Genomic DNA, 18,872 nt, shown 5'->3' with positions numbered 1-18,872 from the left:
TGATTCAGTCCAGTCTCCACCAATGCATCAGTTGCATAAAAGGCACATTATGTAAACAACTTCGTTCTGGTTCCATTTGCCATTGTACATTTTCAACACATAATTTGATTCAGTTATAACAGAAATAACCTTATTCTTGTGCCGGAGAAAGCCGACTTTGTATTATGACTGCAAAGCATCCTTATGTGGTTTTGCCTTTTGCGTCTTCAGGCAAATAAAAGAGAACAAAATTATATGATAATCCTATCACAGCCCATTGCTAACCAGAAGACCCTTTACACATTCTTTATTCTTCCCTTTGGCCTTTCTTGTTTCTTTCTTTTTATTTCCTCTCTTCATTCTTTCTTTCTCGTCGGCACCTTTATTTTTTTTTTTTTGCCAATACTGTTTTGTTTTCTTCAAACAGTCGTTCTGTTGCAGATTTCAGCCATGCTCTCTGACTGCGCTGAAGGGTAGTCTAATGCCTCAGCTTTTTATTTGAAATGGACAAAACAAACCCAGTGCATGTCAAGGCCACAAAAGTTCTTCTCTCCCACTGAAAAACAAACTTCTTGACGGCAAACTCTCGCTTTGCCGTCAAGGACTATGCTGCCCCTTGTGCATTTTGGGCATTCTTCTCAAACAAACCAGTGTCCAGATATCAAATGAAACTTTCATACACACAAACAACTGTTGGCTGCTGCCTTGACTCGTGCGGTGACTCAAAAGATGTTGTTTTATTCCATTTCATTTTACATTTGACCATGACCAGAAACAGTTGAGGGTCATGCTGTCCTCTCCCCTTGCTTTGAACCAATCATGTCTTTGAATAGATACTGTTCAGCAGAATGGCTGCAAATTATTATGCCGTGTTTTGTTTAAAATCAGACACCACGTGCCTTTCTATTTGGCCCACATCTTCCCAAACAGTAAGCTACTGAAAATACCTTGAATGCAATATGTCATCTCTATCTGTTCAATCAGAGATTACATTTGAAAATGAAAACAAAAAATAATAATAATTTTATATAGCCTATATATTAGGGATGTCAGTTACGGTAATTTTCAATAGTCCGACAACCATTAACCTGTAACTAACCGGTTAATCTTTAAGAACAAAAATGCAAAAAGATGTGAAATACAATAGATGCTTTCCTTTCACTCTGGTGCTCCATTGACTCAATGAGCTTTGACCGCGCATTTTGAAGCTCTATATCCATCCAATCCAATAATGCGTTTTTTATTTTATTTTCTGTTAGCTCTGCTGAAGTTCATTGCCGCATTTTGATCAGGTCGCAGGTGCTTCGATTGGTCGCCAATTGTTATCAGCTGATATACGTTCAAAATAGTCTGATCGGTGGTCTCTATAAAGGCCGATCAGAAGAGTCGATCAGATGATGCATCAATTCTGAATTGAAACGTTTTCGCTACTCATTGATTTGTCTTTCTCACCTACACTTTAATTCTCTCTGAGAGCGACACAGCTGGACACACACATACACACACGACAGCCACATTAGATTAACATATAGACCATAAATTAACCTATAGCCCGACATGTGCAACTGATAAAAATGTTCTTGGTGGTTAACCAATTAACGGTTAACCGTTGACATCCGTCAAACTCTTTACATTCACCCTTAAACTGATTGAATTGAACTGTTCTGGTAGTGCTAACATAGATGATTTTAAATGATGGCTCTAGTAGACCATCTGGTCAGCCTGCAGGTCGGTCGCCTGGCCGGTCCACCACTTTGGTCCAGACTGAAATATCTCTACTATTGGATGGACTGCAATGAAATTAAGTAAAGTCTATAAAGCTGAGTCCTAATGACTTTGGCCATCTCCTGAATTTTCTTCTGGCACCACCATGAGGTTTACATGTGTGACTTTTAGTGAAATATCTCAACAACTATTGGATGGAATGCCATGAAATTTGGTTAAGATGTCCACCACAATTAGCAAACGTTAGCCTACTACTAGTGCTGTCAATCGATTGAAACATTTAATCACGATTAATCGCAAATAAATCTCACATTTTTGTATCTGTTCAAAATGTACCTTAAAGGGAGATTTGTCAAGTTTTTAATTATCTTATCAACATAGGAGTGGACGTTAATGCAAACGTATGTATGTATTTATTCTTGGAAATCAATTAACAACACAAAACAAATATTGTCCAGAAACCAAAAGCTCAAATCATAACATGGCAAACTGAAGCCAACAGGCAACAACAGCTGTTAGTGTGTCAGTGTGCTGACTTGACTATGACTTGCCCCAAACTGCATGTGATTATCATAAAGTGGGCATGTCTTTGAAGGGGAGACTCGTGGGTATCCATAGAACCCATTTCCATATCTTGAGGTCAGAGGTCTAGGGACCCCTTTGAAAATGGCCATGCCGTTTTTTCCTTCACGTTCACTCTGATAGCCCTACCTACTACCATGTAAACTAAGTTGGTATGTCAACTGGTAATATTGTAAACATAATACCTCCTACTACAAACACATAGCTTGTTACAGTTTCATTGTGAGCATTTAGCTCAAAGCACCACTGTGTCTTAGCACAGCCTGACCGAGCTGCTAGTATGGCTGTAGACTCTTGGTCTTGTTTTAAAGGTTTGCAATATATTATCTGTAAGCCTGTGCAAATGTCATTTAAGGTCTGCTCACACTGTATTCACAATTGTGTGTATGTAAAAGGAAGCCAGCTATTGATTCTGTGTGGGAGGGTGGCCAGTGGGTAGAGCATCTACAAACAAAAGCTCATGTAAAATTACCATGTCATTTTATCATAACAAAGAGAGCATAAGAGGCGACTGAGGCACGGTTATCGGAAATCTTAAAGAAGGGTCGATTTTCTTGAAAAATCAGTAGGGCTCCTTGGCAGGACCGTCCTGCACTTAGTAATGACTGTGGAGCAGCTGCATCTGTCTCTGCCCGCCCTGTGGTGACTGGCTCTCTGTTACAAGAGGAGAGAATTAGGCTGGGATTAGGTGTGAGATTGATTAAGTTGCTTTTGGTCCCATGTAAGGGGTGGTTCCTAATGTAGAAAGTGCTCTTATAACACAGGCAGGACATCACAAAGGAAGTCTCCTGCAGAGTTTGAAGCAAGTCTGTAATGTTAGGGTTAGTGACAGATCTGCGAATATGAAGCAAGGCTTTTTGATAGCAGTGAAGACGCTTCTGTGTAATGGCATACTCTTCCGCACGCTTCTTATTGTATTACTTTATTTAATCAAAATGAATGCTACATTTAGGCCATAAGGTCTGTAACACTGCCAAACTAACTTGTCAGGTAATTTCACAGGGAGTGAACACGCTGGTGACCTTCAATTAATTGGCTTTCATAAGAATAGAGAGGAGAGGATCGAAGAGAACGTCAAATAGAGAAGGAAAGGTGTGCGAAGGAAGAGGAACTGTATAAATATGGAGAATATTTTTAGCTATGTTATGCAGTAGGCGGTGAATTAGACTAGCGTGGGACATTTGCATTTCAGACTTATGGAATATATTGCGATTTTAAAGCCAATACATTAAATCCACACCCAGTACCACTCTGAAATCCCCAGAATGTATCCTAATCAAACCAAAAAAGAAAATGCAGATATCACACAAAATAAATAGTAGACATATAAGTACTCTTAGTGCCAAGTTGCCTACGACAAATCTTTATTTCCTAATGTGGTCATGTCCGAAATGTGGGATAATGAAAAGTCTGTTAAAAGGCCGAAATCACCTTTATTAATGAAGGAAACACTCTAGGCTAAATGTGCAATCCCTGGTTACAAAACCTAGGCTTATAGGTGTGGATGATACATGAAGAATCGAACAACATCAAACACACAGTAGACTACAATAGTTTTGAAGCATTTAGGCATATTAGAAAGACATTAAATAGCGTATATTATCATATCCGTTATGGTAAGAAAGCATAATTAAATGCACAGCCAAAAATAAAAGGGAACACATATAATTGGGCCTATTTGAAGCCAATACAGCAAACCTTGAAGCAACACATAAAACCTCAACCTGTGTAAAACCATTGCTTACCACTCACTGCATTATGGATAATGGTTTAATAACCTGTAATGCATTGGCATAATATATAAAATAATGCATTAGAAGACTAAAACCCTATAAATAATCATTGCTATTGCAAATCCATGCTGTCCCATATTAGGCAAATCATGCTGTCCCACTTTTCCTAAAGTGGCACAATGAAAAGTTTGATTGAAATAACAAATATAGAGTATATGTACACCACATTATAATATTTGTCGATGAACAAACATATACTTAACATATCCTGATAAAAATTAACAGGAAATGTATGTACTTGCCAGTCAGAAAACAGTTTTACATCCGATAGCTGTCTGTAATAAATTTCATCTGGAAAATAAATGTTAAGAAATGTTAATCACCATGACAGTAGGAAATATACAGATATTGTCTATAGATATTGCTCCATTGTTCTCCTCACCAACATGCTGATGACCAGTTGGAAATGCAGAATTAAATCCTGCATGACCACACAGAAAGACACTTAACCTTTTTGTGAAAGAGTAAAATAATTGCTAAGACCTGATTTGCATAGTTCTGTGTTGAAGTTCAACAACTCGGTGACAAAAACTGGAAAATGTCTCAGGCCAATTTTTCTGAATCTCAAGTTATTTTAACCCTAAAACTGACCTCATTTAAAAAATTGACTCTACAGTCTTATGCAGGGCTAATTTTTCAGTTTTGATTTATTCCTGTATTATTTCCTGCTTTTAATATTATATTTGTATCATTCAAATGATTGCATTCTGGTCTGACGGTCTCCTTTCTAAGCACACAGCGTCTCAAAGGCATACCAGCTAAACTTAGTAACAAAGTAGGGCAATTAATTGTATTCCATACTAGAGCTCGCATGGCGGTGTTGCAAGCCAAAAATGCAATCACTGGACAGTATCTTTGAGACCATTCATCGGGCCCGGACTGAGAGAATAATTGAGTCCGGGACTGTAACTCCAGCCGTTCTGCACATTCAGATCCGACTGCTTGTATTGGAACCATTTTGTTGTGGTTTTTATAGTCTTTGACTCACAAAAGGAGAAAAGTGATGCAATATATTCATGCCAACCAAAAGTATAATAGTAAACAGCTTCTTTCTTCCCAGATGAATGGACCACAGTTAAATGACAATAATAGATATAGACCACCCGTGTCCAAACAATGCATAAAAGCTTTGAGGCTCGGTAGTGATCATTTTAATTTCAACAGGCTCAACTGAAAATGTTCAAAAAATCAATGTCCCCCTCTCCATAAAGCAGAACAGCACAAATCGTTATCTGTGAAGTTGTACACCTGTACAAACCAATACAATCCAGTACTATGGTCATTTTAAGGCTTTGTGTAGTGTTGGTTTTGTATTGGACTGTATTATATTTAAAGTAGGGCTATCGATTCAAATATGTATTGTTTGTTTATTGTTGATTGTCCATAGTTAATAGCATAGCATAGTTAATCGCAAATTAATCTCACGTTTATCTGTTCAAAATGTACCTTGAAAGGGACATTTGTCAAGTATTTAATACTCTTATCAACATGGGAGTGGGCAAATATGCTTGCAACAACACAAAACAATGACACATTTCAGAAACCCTCACAGGTACTGCATTTAGCATACAAAATATGCTCAAATCATAACATGACAAACTCAAGGCAACAACAGCTGTCAGTGTGTCAATGTGACAATCTAGTATGACTTGGTTGGTCCCCATGGATGTACCTTTGGATTTTCTAGTTTCATATGACTTCAATCTAGCTTTAAAACTGAGCCGGTACAACCTAAAAGTTGCGTGAATGCGTTAACGTGTTATCGCGTTAACTTTGACAGCTCTAATTGAAAGATATTGCTATTGTTTTGACCACCTCCCTTTACATACATGAAGGGGACAGAATATAACAATCATTTCCTTGTGTTAACTCTTCACTGTCCCTACAATGACACAAATGAGAGTTGATAACGTGATGTCATTTATATTATTCTTTATTTAATACATTGCATCAGCCTGGGCAGGTATGACATTTTCCTCAACTTCTCTGCATATACCATTTCTAGCCTTAACCAAAGTAATAAGACCTCCTACAGTTATTCATTAAACTATTGTGCTGAAGACATGTGAGTGATTATAAGTGTATGTGAGTGAATATTGGTGTGAAAATTAGTTTCCAAGACCCATACATTGTCTCTGAGCACTTATGCAGCCATTATGCTAAATGCACATTACAGTATAATTAATTTGACTCAACTGCATCTCGCCATACTTGCGCTGTGTCATTCAGGTCAGCAGCTTTTTAAATTTGGCAAGTTAAATATACGGTAAATGTATTCTAAATGATTGTGCAAATTATTACATTATCACATTTTGTCTTACAAAAGAACGACAAGAAGTCCCCTTCAGCATTTATATTTGTCCCTCCATCTCTCCATCCTTGCACCGTGGGTCATTCAGTTCCACACACAACTTGCCAGCCACAATAGCTTATACAATTAATACAATTTAGAAACGTTTGTGTGACATTTCTGATAGTATTATATAGTACACACATGGGACAACTTTAATAATTTAACAAAAAATGTGATTAATTTTGCTGTCATTTCTGATATTTTACACATACGATAAGATGAATACTGTGAGCCTACATACCTTAGTGTGATTATAAGTGATTATAAGTGCATGTGAGTGAATATTGACGTGCAAATTAGTTTCTCTGTCCCATTCATGGTCTCAATGCACTTATACAACCATTATGCAAATGCATCGATTCAGCTGTTGGGGCAGAGTACCACAGTTAATCGGCGCTACTCTAAATGGGGCTTTTGTCATGAAAAAAAAACGCCATCAAAAACATATTTATTTGGTTTTCTTAATGTTATTTTATCATTATGAAAATACAGGCATGTGCAGAATAGGTATTTAGAAAAAGTCAGGGCAGGAGGGAAACATATCATACATAATGACAGTGTTAAATGGTGTGGGCCATGGCGGTCCTAGTGTTAATTGTGTCTGTAAGCAGAGTTCCTACCATGAGGTCAAAAGCAGAGGAAGTGTAGGTACAGATCTGAATGTTATTGAGCACCTAGTGTTGTGTTTTCTTTGAATTATTGGTAACACTTTATAATGACCATCATTTATAAATGGTAAATTGATAGTTAATTCAACTTTGTTAAAAGTTATTTTACTGTTAAAAAACAACTAATGGTAATTAATAATGTTTTCTAATTATTAGTAATGCTATAATAAAGTATTTGGTAATGATTAAGATATTATTTGTAAACCTTACAGAAATTGTTCATCTATAAACATTACATAGATATTTGTAACACTTTGTTAAAGGTTATTAACTTGTTTGTACATTTTCTATAAACATTATTTGAATGGCTATTATAAAGTTTCAACTAGTAATTATAATACCTTATTAAATTGTTAATAAATACCTTGTAAGGCAAACAAAATTTAGATAGATAGTTAATACTTTGTCAATGGTTAATAATTGGTTTCTGGTCCATTTATCTATGTCATGTTTCTAGATGTTTTACAAACGATTCATTAAAGGATAATTTCCTCCACCCCGTGTTTCTCCTCTGCAAATGTGTTGGGTTTGTTTGTCTCCACAGCCCAGTTCATAACACATAATGTACGTGTACAGACAGACATACAAAGGCTGACTGTGTATGCCCTAATATCCTCATCTACCCTAATATGCCCTGTTCTTTGCTCACCGAAAATAATTACTTAAATATGATTAGAAGACAAAATGTAGTTATTTCATTTACATGATCTGATAATTGATTGAAGTGCTCTCTCCACTTTATCCCACTGATCTTTTCTCAAGTCCCTTAAATGCTGCTACATTGCTTCCAAAGTATGTATTATCACCTTTGTGTAGGGCTCAATATTTCAGTTTTTTAGAAATTTAGAAATTTGTGTTATATTTTGACTACCCAAATTGGATAATACAAATAACATTAAAAATAAAAAATCAAACTGAAGATTACATTTTGTAAAAAAAACAAAAAAACAATTGCAGCTCCAATCCTTAGCTGGTTCAGCTGTCAATTTGTGTTACTTACTAGAGGCTGATGCATAATCAACAGCCAATTTCTTTTGCCCCCCAACCCCATTTTTATTTGGTATTTATTGCATTGATCACTGACACACAACACATTTCAAACATTTGGATGAGTGTGGTCGTAAAATCCAAGTAAACTTTGTTTAAACTGATTTTACTTTTAAAAAAAAATCTGGGTTGTTTTTTCTCTGTGAAAATTGTCAAATACCGAAAAAGAATGAGCCTGACTTCACCTGAGACTGCATGACAAGTAGATATGAGCTGATATTACAAATGTCAGCCTTGCACTGAACTCCTGTGTTTGGCAGGTGCATCAAGCCACAGAAATAAATGATGACTGACAAAGTTACTGCTGTATGGATATGAGGTACAAAACCTCATATCCATGCCGTAATACACTGACACAAACACTGGTCTCCTGGGCATCCGTTGTTTTTTGATCCACCCATATACCCCAAATCCTTCCTACGTAGACTTCCACGGACTATTATAACAAAAGTTTTTGTGATAACAAATGTTATTCATGACAAAATATGTTTCCATTGAAACGTAATCCACAATGCAATTTCGTTGTACGGGAACAAAATCTTTGTATAGACCAGCAGTCAGTAAAAAGAAGGTGGATTCAAACTGAAGCAGTAATTTCTCACTTACTGCTTTTTCTCTGTCTCCTTTTAGTTGCTCTTGTGGCGAAGCACAGCATACTCAGTGCCTGATACATTTCAGATTTGCAAAAAAAAATCTATATTGCATATAATTAACTGATGTTATTCTTCGATTCATCTCAATTTTGAGTAAACACAGGCTGGTAGCGTAGCCATTTCTCAGAATTTTTCCGCTTGGATTGCAACGCAGCTTGACAGCCCAGTAAAAACCTCTGAGCCCTTTGATCAGGAGATGCTCATTTCTGCATCACTCCAATCCAAGAGGGAGTCCCGATTAAGTTACAACTCGAGTAAGATAGAGCTGAAAAGGATGTTAGAGCCACTTTTTGGGATATTTCTCCCTGTCTCCCTCGATCTGTCTTTCCTGTCCTTTTTTAAAACAGATGCATACTGCTAAAGCAAAAGATAAGTGAGTAAAGAACAGGGAGAGTGAGTAAGTTGTTGAGTGAGAGAGCAGGATGCTGATACATGACGGGCAGAGAAGGGTTAAGTTTTGATATCTGAAACTTTCAGAAGCAGATTTCTGTTCAGAAATGACGCTCGGGTAAACATGTCCAGAAATCAGACCTTTAATTCCACGTTAATCCTCTTTTCTGCAGCCCCGTCCATGGCTGACACGGTTGCCCCGTGGAAAAGCCTGCTACGGGTTTGGAACGCTGGCTTTGAAGTCCAATGTTTCTATCGGGGTCCTAGAGTAGAGTTATCGCATGGTAGCTTTCCCCCGCCACCTCAGCGGATTAAAAACTCTGTTTGTTTGTTACATTTCTTCTATTTCCCATTTGGAGATACAAGGTTTTCAGCCAGTAGCAACATTACACTACTGTATGTTACTACTGTATACTGTAGGTTTTGTCTTCTGATCAGTTCTCTAGATCTCTTGTCTTGTTGATTTAATATGAACTGCATTGTTCTTCAAGGAGTTAGTAGGCCTCGACAAGATATATTTTTGTTGCATTGGAAGTCTGTTGTTTATACCTCTGCGTGGGTTCATCTTATTTATGCAGGTTGTACAACACTGTTCATGTTAAGACTCTTGTAAACATCAGCGTGCGAATAATAATGTTGGCAAAGCCTCTTGGATAAGTAATAAAATGTCTTCAACTCTACAACTTGTTAATTTGTGTTTATGGGTTAGTAATTTGTTTGCTTATTGAGTCATCACGAATGTACAAAAGGTTTACCCTTTTATACTCTCTGGGTTTCCTACAACAGAGATGCCTCGCACTGAAGAACAGAATAAGGGGCTGTCCACATGCCGCATTTTTTGTACACTCAATCCATTGTTGTCAATGTAGACGCGGCTGGTGCGCTGAAACGCGGGAGCGACGCCGTCGTGACGCACAAGCGCTCCAAAGCACCTGTTTTTCAGGGCGCAACGGCTGTGCTCTGAGATAAAAATAGTTCACCTTTTGGAAGGCTGCTACCCTGAGCTTTACATCTGTCCCACGGGCTATGTTTACTTGCTTCATCCTTTCTGACCGAGGACGCCATAACATCTGGTGAAAGGTTAGCCAAACTGACACAGAGGAATCAAGCATTAAAGCTGCTGTGAGGTTTACACTGCTGTAAATCCATTAATATTTGTTTTCATTTAGTTTAGTCAGTGAGGCTTTTACTGCTAAATTACAGCAACTTCATCGTCATCATCACAGCACACATGTTTCAGTTGCTTAGTAACGGAAGGCGCGACAATAGCGTAACCTCTGAAGCACCTTGGATAAAAGAATGAATGTGGCTCGGCTGGCGTATTCCACGCGTTTTTGATGCGGCTTATGAACGGCCCCTAAATATGAAATCCAATTATATGTTTAGTATATAGTCAGTTACTGCAGCTGAAAATCGCATATAGAAAATATTGTATCCAAAATTAATTGCAATGGTCCAGTGGTGGAACAGAAGGGAAGGAACTATGATTAACTTACAAATTGTTTGTGCTCTAACAAAAGGAGGGATTACTCCGGGGTTGAGTTTTTGCCCATTGTATTCAAAGCAACAACCACCAAGGGTAACTGTTTCAATTTGGAGACAAAGAAAGCAAAGAGGTGTGTGTCTGTGTGTGTGTTTGTGTGTGTGTGTGTGTGCGTGTGTGTGCGTGTGTGTGTGTGTGTTTGGAAGAGTTTTCAGAGAGTGCCGCAGTAAGAGTTTGGCGACGCTTCAAAAATGATGAATGATTTAATTTCGGGTTTTGTTCTGCCCTTTGAACATTTTTATTCCATGAGTATTTTTGTTACCCCCAAAAATAAATTGCAAAAGAACAATGCCAGGAAAAAAAAAATCGAACATTGCATCTAATTCTTTAGGATTTGCTTCATATGGTACTTAGTCATATTGCTGTCTCACTTTGCCCCGAGGTTTAGACTGAGAAAACGGGGGCGATGTACCAATATGTTGCTTCACTGCTCAGACCGGGTCAGGGGCTTTCTTATTAGCCTAATTTCCAGTTTTGGCCCAGAGCATCTAAAAACGATGTGCCATATCACTTCAAATAACGACAATACACCCCTACATACAGTATGATGTTGTAGGTTTGTGTGTCTGTGTGTATTGTGCATTTAAGCAGCTATATGGCTGTTTGAGCTAGTCTGCCTTTCTATCTTTCTGTATATTGCCTGTTCTGAGCACTAAAGCACTCGATGACTCATCAAACCTCCAGAGATGCAACAGGGGAAAACCCACCCATCCACACACACACACACACACACACACACACACACACACACACACACACACACACACAACACACCATTGTTGATCCAGAAAAAGGTCTGGCCCTATAGCAATTTTGCCTAACCTCTCTTTAACAATGCGGCATGACTTGGCACATGCTGTGCTCCTGCTCCCCCTGTGACTGCTGGGATTGGTGTGCTTATTGTGAGCCCTCCGCTGCACATCACCTTTGATTTGTGTGTGCAGCACCGGCTTCTTTTAAGTGGTTTCCTATATAGAGAACACACACACACACACAAACTTAGATCTCTGGGGACAGCAACACCTGCCTGCAGTTTCAGATCCTGTAAACCCCAGGAAACAGAGAGACAGGAGTGCCTGTTGTGTTTTGTCACGCTTCAGATCAGGAGCAAAGAAGGAAACCTGCCTTGAAGCCACTGGAATAAAGCCAGAAAATATAGAGTGCATGTGCAGTTTCTCAAAGTACAGGTTGTTTACTAGGAGTGGTAAAAAATTGATTCAATTATGTATCGCAATTATTTTTTTTTTAATGCCAGAATCGATGTGCTTCATTTGAGTCTATATGGAGGTAGAACGAAGTTACCGCTTTTACTGTTGTAGTCTGAGTAACGTGACGTCATATCCGTTCCGTATCTGTCAACTAAAACAAATCGCAGCGAGCCGAAACGACAAAGCAGAAAACGGCGGAGGGTCTGCATGGATACGACCTGAACCCTCACATTTTAAATCCAACGTGGTAAACACTAAATGTACAGTAAAGTATGGAAACACTTTGGGTTTCACACATTGCAGGAGAAGCAGAGCTAGACATCATGGCTAAAGCTGCATGCCAACTCTGTCACGGACAGGAAACGCTATTGTATTGCGTTAATGTGCGGTCGAGCCAGCCGTCACTCTCATCTCCGTAGTCAAATCAGCCGACGCTACAACTGTAGAGCACCCATACTTACATTTATGTTAAATGCATTCAAACGACCCCGATGGAGCTGACCATAGATGTATGAAGAGAACGGAGCTGACGGGAGAGCTAGCGACAGACTTGGCGAAGTTAGCGGAAGTCTACACGTGTGACTACGTTCGGTTTTCCAAATAAGGTGTTCACATAGGGAACTGTATATACAAAATACATATATGGAAATAAGATTGATTGGATTATATTCACCAGAAGTATAAAACATGACATGTCCCTTATAAATTAAAAACAATACCACTAATTTGTGAGGGAAATGTCTTTATTCTTTGATTTTTGGGTTGCTGGAAAATAAATAAATAAATAATGCCTGACAATGATATATTATATATTTGACTTAAGGACATCTCAGACTACATACATGCTGAAAATCAAACATCTTTAGGCTATCAATTTAGAAATGTTCCATAGTAAAAGTCTCTAGAAGTGTATGATTCAACTTTTTCCTATGGTCCAGTGTTAAAAAAGTTAACAAAAATCACAATAAATCATAATATCGAATCACAATATTTGTAGAATCGCAATATATATTACTCAAGTATTGTGATAGTATTGAATCGGGAGATAGGTGTATCGTCCCAGCCCTAGCGTTTACCCACAATTCTGATGAAATGTTGCAGTAATAAAGTATTATATAACATAGTACCTGCCTTAAGCCGGCTGTGGCTCAGAGGGTAGAGCAGGTTGTCCACCAATCAGAAGGTCGGTGGTTCGATCCCCGGCTGCTCCAGGTCACATGTCGATGCGTCCTTGAGCAAGACACTTAACCCCAAATTGCTCCCGAAGGCATAGCCATCGGTGAGTGAATGAGTATTTAGATTAGATCCTGATGGGCAAAGTTGGCACCTTAGTATTCTCTGCCATCATTGTATGAATGGGTGAATGCTGACATGTAGTGTAAAGCGCTAGTGGTCGGAAGACTATATAAGTCCAAGTCCATTTACCATTTAAGTATTTCTGTCTCTGTCTGTTTGTGTCTCCCCCCCATCACTCATTCTCTGTCATTCCTTCTCCTCCTCCAGACATCCGGGGTTTGCAAACCTTTATGGACCAGTCGTCGCGGCTGGGTCTGGATGTTTCCTTGCAGAGGGTGGACCGCAACGTCAGCCGAGTCTTTAATGACCTCTTCAACACGATGCGCACGGAGGAACTCAACCGGTACCGGGACACACTGCGGCGGGCCGTTTTGCTCATGAGCCCTCGAGGAGCACAGGTGTTCATCCACCAGGTAAGTTATATTGCTGAGAGTTTTCTTCATCTAGGGATCAGCAACACAAGCAGAGAGACAGTGAAACAGTTTATTCAATAAAGATCACCCATGAAGGGAGCACATTTGCCTGGCACCGCTAATCTGACAGTTGATCAAACATTTCATTGCTTCAATTGTGGTGAATGAAAAACACAGCAAAATAATTGAGTAATAGGAGATAAATGACCAAGTTTGTATTGGGAACTTGCCACAATCGTGACCCCTTCCCTTGTTAAAACTGATGAAACAACATGTAAAGATGCCTGACTCAACCCAAGTTCTGACCCAAAGCAAATGGCAGTGATCAGACTGTGTGTGTTGCCTTCGATATTGAGCTGGCCAGAAAAAAAAACACTTTTCAGGTGCCAATATTCTGCATCAGATGTTACAAATATATCTCTGGACAGCAGAAATGGTATTTCTACAGTAAAACATTAATTCTACCTTCAGTGCGCTGCCAGTGAAGTGAGTCTTGTTTACTGCACAAATCAGCAACACTATATATAACCCCAGGCAAAGTTCAAAAAAAGTTAAAGTCGTAGCCACATGATTTGCACCTTTCTTAGCTCACTAGAGCTGCAGCTAACAACTATTTTGATAGTCAAATAATCTGTTGATTATTAATTTTATTAATCGATTATTAATCAGATAACAATAAAAAAAGCTGAATGTTATGATTTCCAGAATTGTATCCAAAAAACTAAACTTATTCCTCATCTTCTTATACAATGCTCTTTTTCTACAATAAAAAAATGAAATTAAATAAATGGACATTGGGGATTCAGCCATGCACTGAGAATAAAAGGGATCAGATTTTGCTAAAGTTTCTGTTATGAAAAAATAAAGGATTCACTTTTTTGGACCGTCTGTGACTAAAGGCATGAAATATTCCAACATAACATAGACCCAACTAAACGATGATGAAATTTGTTGCCAACTACTTTTAGAATCAATTTAATCGATTAGTTAATCTCTTGAAACAGATTTTGCATTCACGTGCGGAGTCTTTAGGCAACCGGACAAGATTTATGGTTTACGTTTGTAATCCGAGTAGTGTTGACCAATCACGTTTGAGCAGGCTTTGGTTGAATGCAGGTAAGCAGCTTGTGTGGAGAGCAAAAGAGGCGAAACACATTGGCTGAAATGTAATTTGGGAACCCATCGACCATCGTCTGATGATGATTTTGCTTTTTATTGGTTTAAAATTAGCTTGTAAACTGGCTACTTGTGAAACAATCCGGTCGTACATGTCGTCTCTCAACTCCAACTCCAGTCTTGCATCTGAAGTTGATAATCGGATTGTAAAAAACGAGCAACGTACAGAAAATAAAGTCTGGGCCCGGATATCTGCTGGCTACACCGGAACCCCAGAAATATAGACCCTTTGCCACCAGAGGCTTATTTCTGATCATTAGTCATTGCCGCCTATAGCTCATACTATCCTACATGGAAGCTAACTTCTGACCTATTTGCTCCTTCCACATCATGTTTGCTAATTATTGAACGTGTAGTAGTTAATGCATCCAGCTCCAACTTTAGCGCACATCTTTCCCTCTTTCATCCTACCTTACTAAGTTCAAAGCTCATCCGTTAATCAGCTGTCCTGGCCTCAAAACGGTTCATAAGAGATGAACTGCCTGGCCCATGACTGACCTAAAGTCCAGTAAACTAATAGTAATTGGGTTAGATGTTGCAATAACAAAGAACACATTTCTCTATGTTCCCCCCGCTAATGGCAGACACAAGTGGAAGGTTTTCCTTTAATCAGCTGCAGGGGTTTTACTCATTTTAACCAATTCGTCAAACCATGTTGAATGATTTTGCACTGTAGTACTTTGGCATGATTGAAGAACACATTTGCGTGGCATTGGCAGTGTTGGGGACAGTGAAAAATATGGCAACATTAAAGCAAGCTGAGTGGCTTGTTCTGCCCAGTAAACACGTCAACGTCTGACACTTAATCTTCTGCCCATCTGGCAAAGACAGGAAAACACTATTAAACATTGAAGATTTCCAAAATAAATGAAAAATTTGGACCTCAAATACAGGGCAGTAGACAAGTGGTTGTTAACATACGGTTTTAGGTAAAAGTCAAACCTCCCATTTAACAGTAAACTCTTGAATATGTCTTTTCATTGTTACAATATCTACCCTTTTTATTAACTGAATATATTTTTTTATCACAAATCCATTTATGATGCTTGGTTGATCAGCTTTCTAGACATGTAAGCAAACTCATCAATGTTACTCAACTTCTGTCAAAGTAAAATGTCATTCATAAAGGTCAAGATGTAATAGTCAGAGGACCAAGGCGGTTGATTTTAAAATTAACAGTGTAAAACAAAAGTGAGATCTACACATTTCATGTCGTTTGGATCAGCAGAAGGAGCCCATATTTGTACAGAAAATACAAAAACGTGAATACATATTTTAGAAGGCAATGCGGAGTATTAAAAGATTATGCATCTTATTATGTGAAATATGTAAAATTTCCATTCAGACGTAATACATATTTCTCATTTGACTTTTTATATTTTTCAAAATGGTTGCTTCTGTATTACTACCTAAAAAAAACAATGTTATGTGTCGAGCCCAATGTTTAAAGGGCGGCTCCATCTGTGTTCTGTTCGGTTTGTTTTCAAATGGAAACGCCATCAAGCTAAGCTAATCAATGTGGTTATGAAAAATGTGAATGCTAGCACTGGCTGAGTCAAAGTTAGTTGTGCTAAGTTTGGAAATAACTGAAAGGGTTAGTTTGGATTTTTTGAAGTGGGGTTGTATGTATACTCCCGGTTCCGCGAGATAAAATCAGTGTTTTGTGAATTGAGTCTGGTCTGACCAAGATATAACTTACTGTCTGACAGCAAGGTAAAGCGGCTGTGGACGGGAGCAGCAGAAAAACTTATTTTAGCCACCTAAAAAAATCAATATTGGTTTAAGTGTGCACTATATTTAGAATATATTCACCGCTTAACCTTACCATCAGACAGCCCTTTATGACAGGGGACTGAAGTGGCCATATCAGTCTTCAAGACCAGACCAGACTCCATTCACAAAAACAGTAATTTTACCTTGAGGAACACGGGACTTGCTGATCTACAGCTGCATCGATCGGGTAATTGTTTATTGTTTATTTTATGGTTAGGTTTATATTCATTATAATTTTCTTGTTCCCAGGACACTGGGAAAGTATTTTTTCTGGATGGAAAACCTGTTCACACTTCCTTTAATATCACTTGCAATGAAATAAATACTTAAGCTTAGTTATAATATGTATCTATAAGTATTTATTTATCCACTTTATGTAGGTATGATTGTACTTATATATGTCCAGATTTAGATTGTTTTCATTGAATTTTAAGCTCGCTTGCACATGCACTGCAATCCTGCCCGTAACCAAGTTATTGTCTTGAAATCTCTAAGAACACACAACATACTGTACATAGACAGTACTGTATTCATGAGATTGTTTCTATGTCTCAAAAAGATTTACTCTCTATCTCTGCATATCCACCATCTTCTGTACAAACTCATTTAATCTTTCTATGTATTGTGAGCAAATACAGTAGAAAAAAGCCTCAACTAACAGGAAGTAAAAAATCTCACTTGTATTCCAATTGGCTTCTTGTAAATTCTTCACTATTAATCTAAAAGTGAAGCACTTGCTGTATGAATAAATAAATCAGAGCACAGGTTGTGAATACACTAACTAACAGGCTTTCAAGTTTTATTAATGACATACTGCTTTGATCTTTTCCTTTACCCCCCCCCCCCCCCACACACACACACACACACACACACACACACACACTGCTGTAGAAATATTTTCTTCCTTTTTTTAATCCCGCCAAGTATATTCTTTATCATTCCTTATACAATTAACATGAGACATCTTGGAGCACAGCTCCCGAATCCTCCTGTGAATATGTTAATATATTAGAAGTGGTGCGGATTTGTTAATTCATCAAAGCTTCATTAATACCTTGGTACAGTAACTGTTGTCACAGAGCGTACCCGCTCTCGCACCAGAGATACTGGGGTAGAAAATGTAAATATGCTAATATCTGAATGGAGAATGATGATGATGCCTTGGAGGGTTAAGCACTCATGAAGTTTCTCAGCACGAGAGAAGAAAAGTAAAGTTGCCATGGTGACTAGAAGTCGACAGAATGCCGAATCAAAAATTCATCACAGGCGACAAATCTGTTGTTTTTTCATCGTCTCGCATAGCCAGGCCTATCTCCACAGTGCTGTGTCAGCACTAGAGTTTGTTCATGATGCTAATGTAAATGTTAAGAAATGTGCTTAATTAGTAGGATTGATGGTGTTAGTGGTCTTGACGATTTGCACAAGGCGTGACAAAAAATGCATTAAGGCAGCGTTGGTGAAACTATATAAAGTTGATCAGCTATAGCTGGGTAGCAGTGCTGTTTACCACACAGACCTGTTCTTCTCTGAATCTGTCGTCTGTGTGTTTTAGAGTTCTTTCGGCTCCATTATTTTCTCTTCCTCTCTTCTGCTCTGCTCTACTGTACACTTATTCATTTCTATACCTGCTGACGTGCATGGATTACTGAACAGGCCTACATAGAGACACAACATGACTGCAAAGAGATGCAAAACAACTACTAAGAGACATAAACGATTGCAAAGAGATGTACATCGGCCGCAAAGACATGCAAAATTACCCTAAAGAGATGCGCAATGACTACAGAGAGACACAAAATGACAACAAAGATATGCAAAACAACTACAAAGAGATGCACAATGACTACAAAGAGATGTACAATGACTACAAAGAGATGCAACAAAACTACAAGGAGACATAAACAATTACAAAGACACGCACATCGGCTGCAAAGAGATGCAAAATTACTCTAAAGAGATGCAAAATTACTACGGAGAGACACAAATCGACAACAAGAAGCCTCAAAACAACTACAAAGAGACACACAATGACTACAAAGAGACGCACATCGGCTTCAAAGACATGCATAATTACCCCAAAACGATGCAAAATTAACACAGAGACACAAAAACAACACAAGGAGACGCAAAATAACGACAAAGAGAGGCACAATGACTACAAAGAGACGCACAATGACTACAAAGAGACGCACATTGGCTGCAAAGACAGGCAAAATTACCCCAAAAAGTGATGCAAAATGACTACAGAGAGACACAAAATAACAAGAAGACGC

The 18,872-nt window shown here is 38.4% G+C and overlaps 1 protein-coding gene across 2 annotated transcripts in view; it reads left to right on the top strand.

The window, feature by feature from the left end:
* Positions 1–18,872, top strand: part of grid1a (glutamate receptor, ionotropic, delta 1a) — a 327,001-nt gene that overhangs the window by 204,711 nt on the left and 103,418 nt on the right. For both annotated transcript variants that reach the window (XM_037781636.1, XM_037781637.1), the window contains exon 4: positions 13,445–13,650. In XM_037781636.1, coding sequence (XP_037637564.1) covers positions 13,445–13,650 — 206 coding nt within the window. The remainder of the gene's footprint in view (positions 1–13,444; positions 13,651–18,872) is intronic.

Source organism: Sebastes umbrosus, chromosome 10 (genome assembly GCF_015220745.1).
Source record: "Sebastes umbrosus isolate fSebUmb1 chromosome 10, fSebUmb1.pri, whole genome shotgun sequence".
NCBI classification, from domain to species: Eukaryota; Metazoa; Chordata; class Actinopteri; order Perciformes; family Sebastidae; genus Sebastes; species Sebastes umbrosus.
This window is presented reverse-complemented; position numbering and strand designations above follow the sequence as displayed.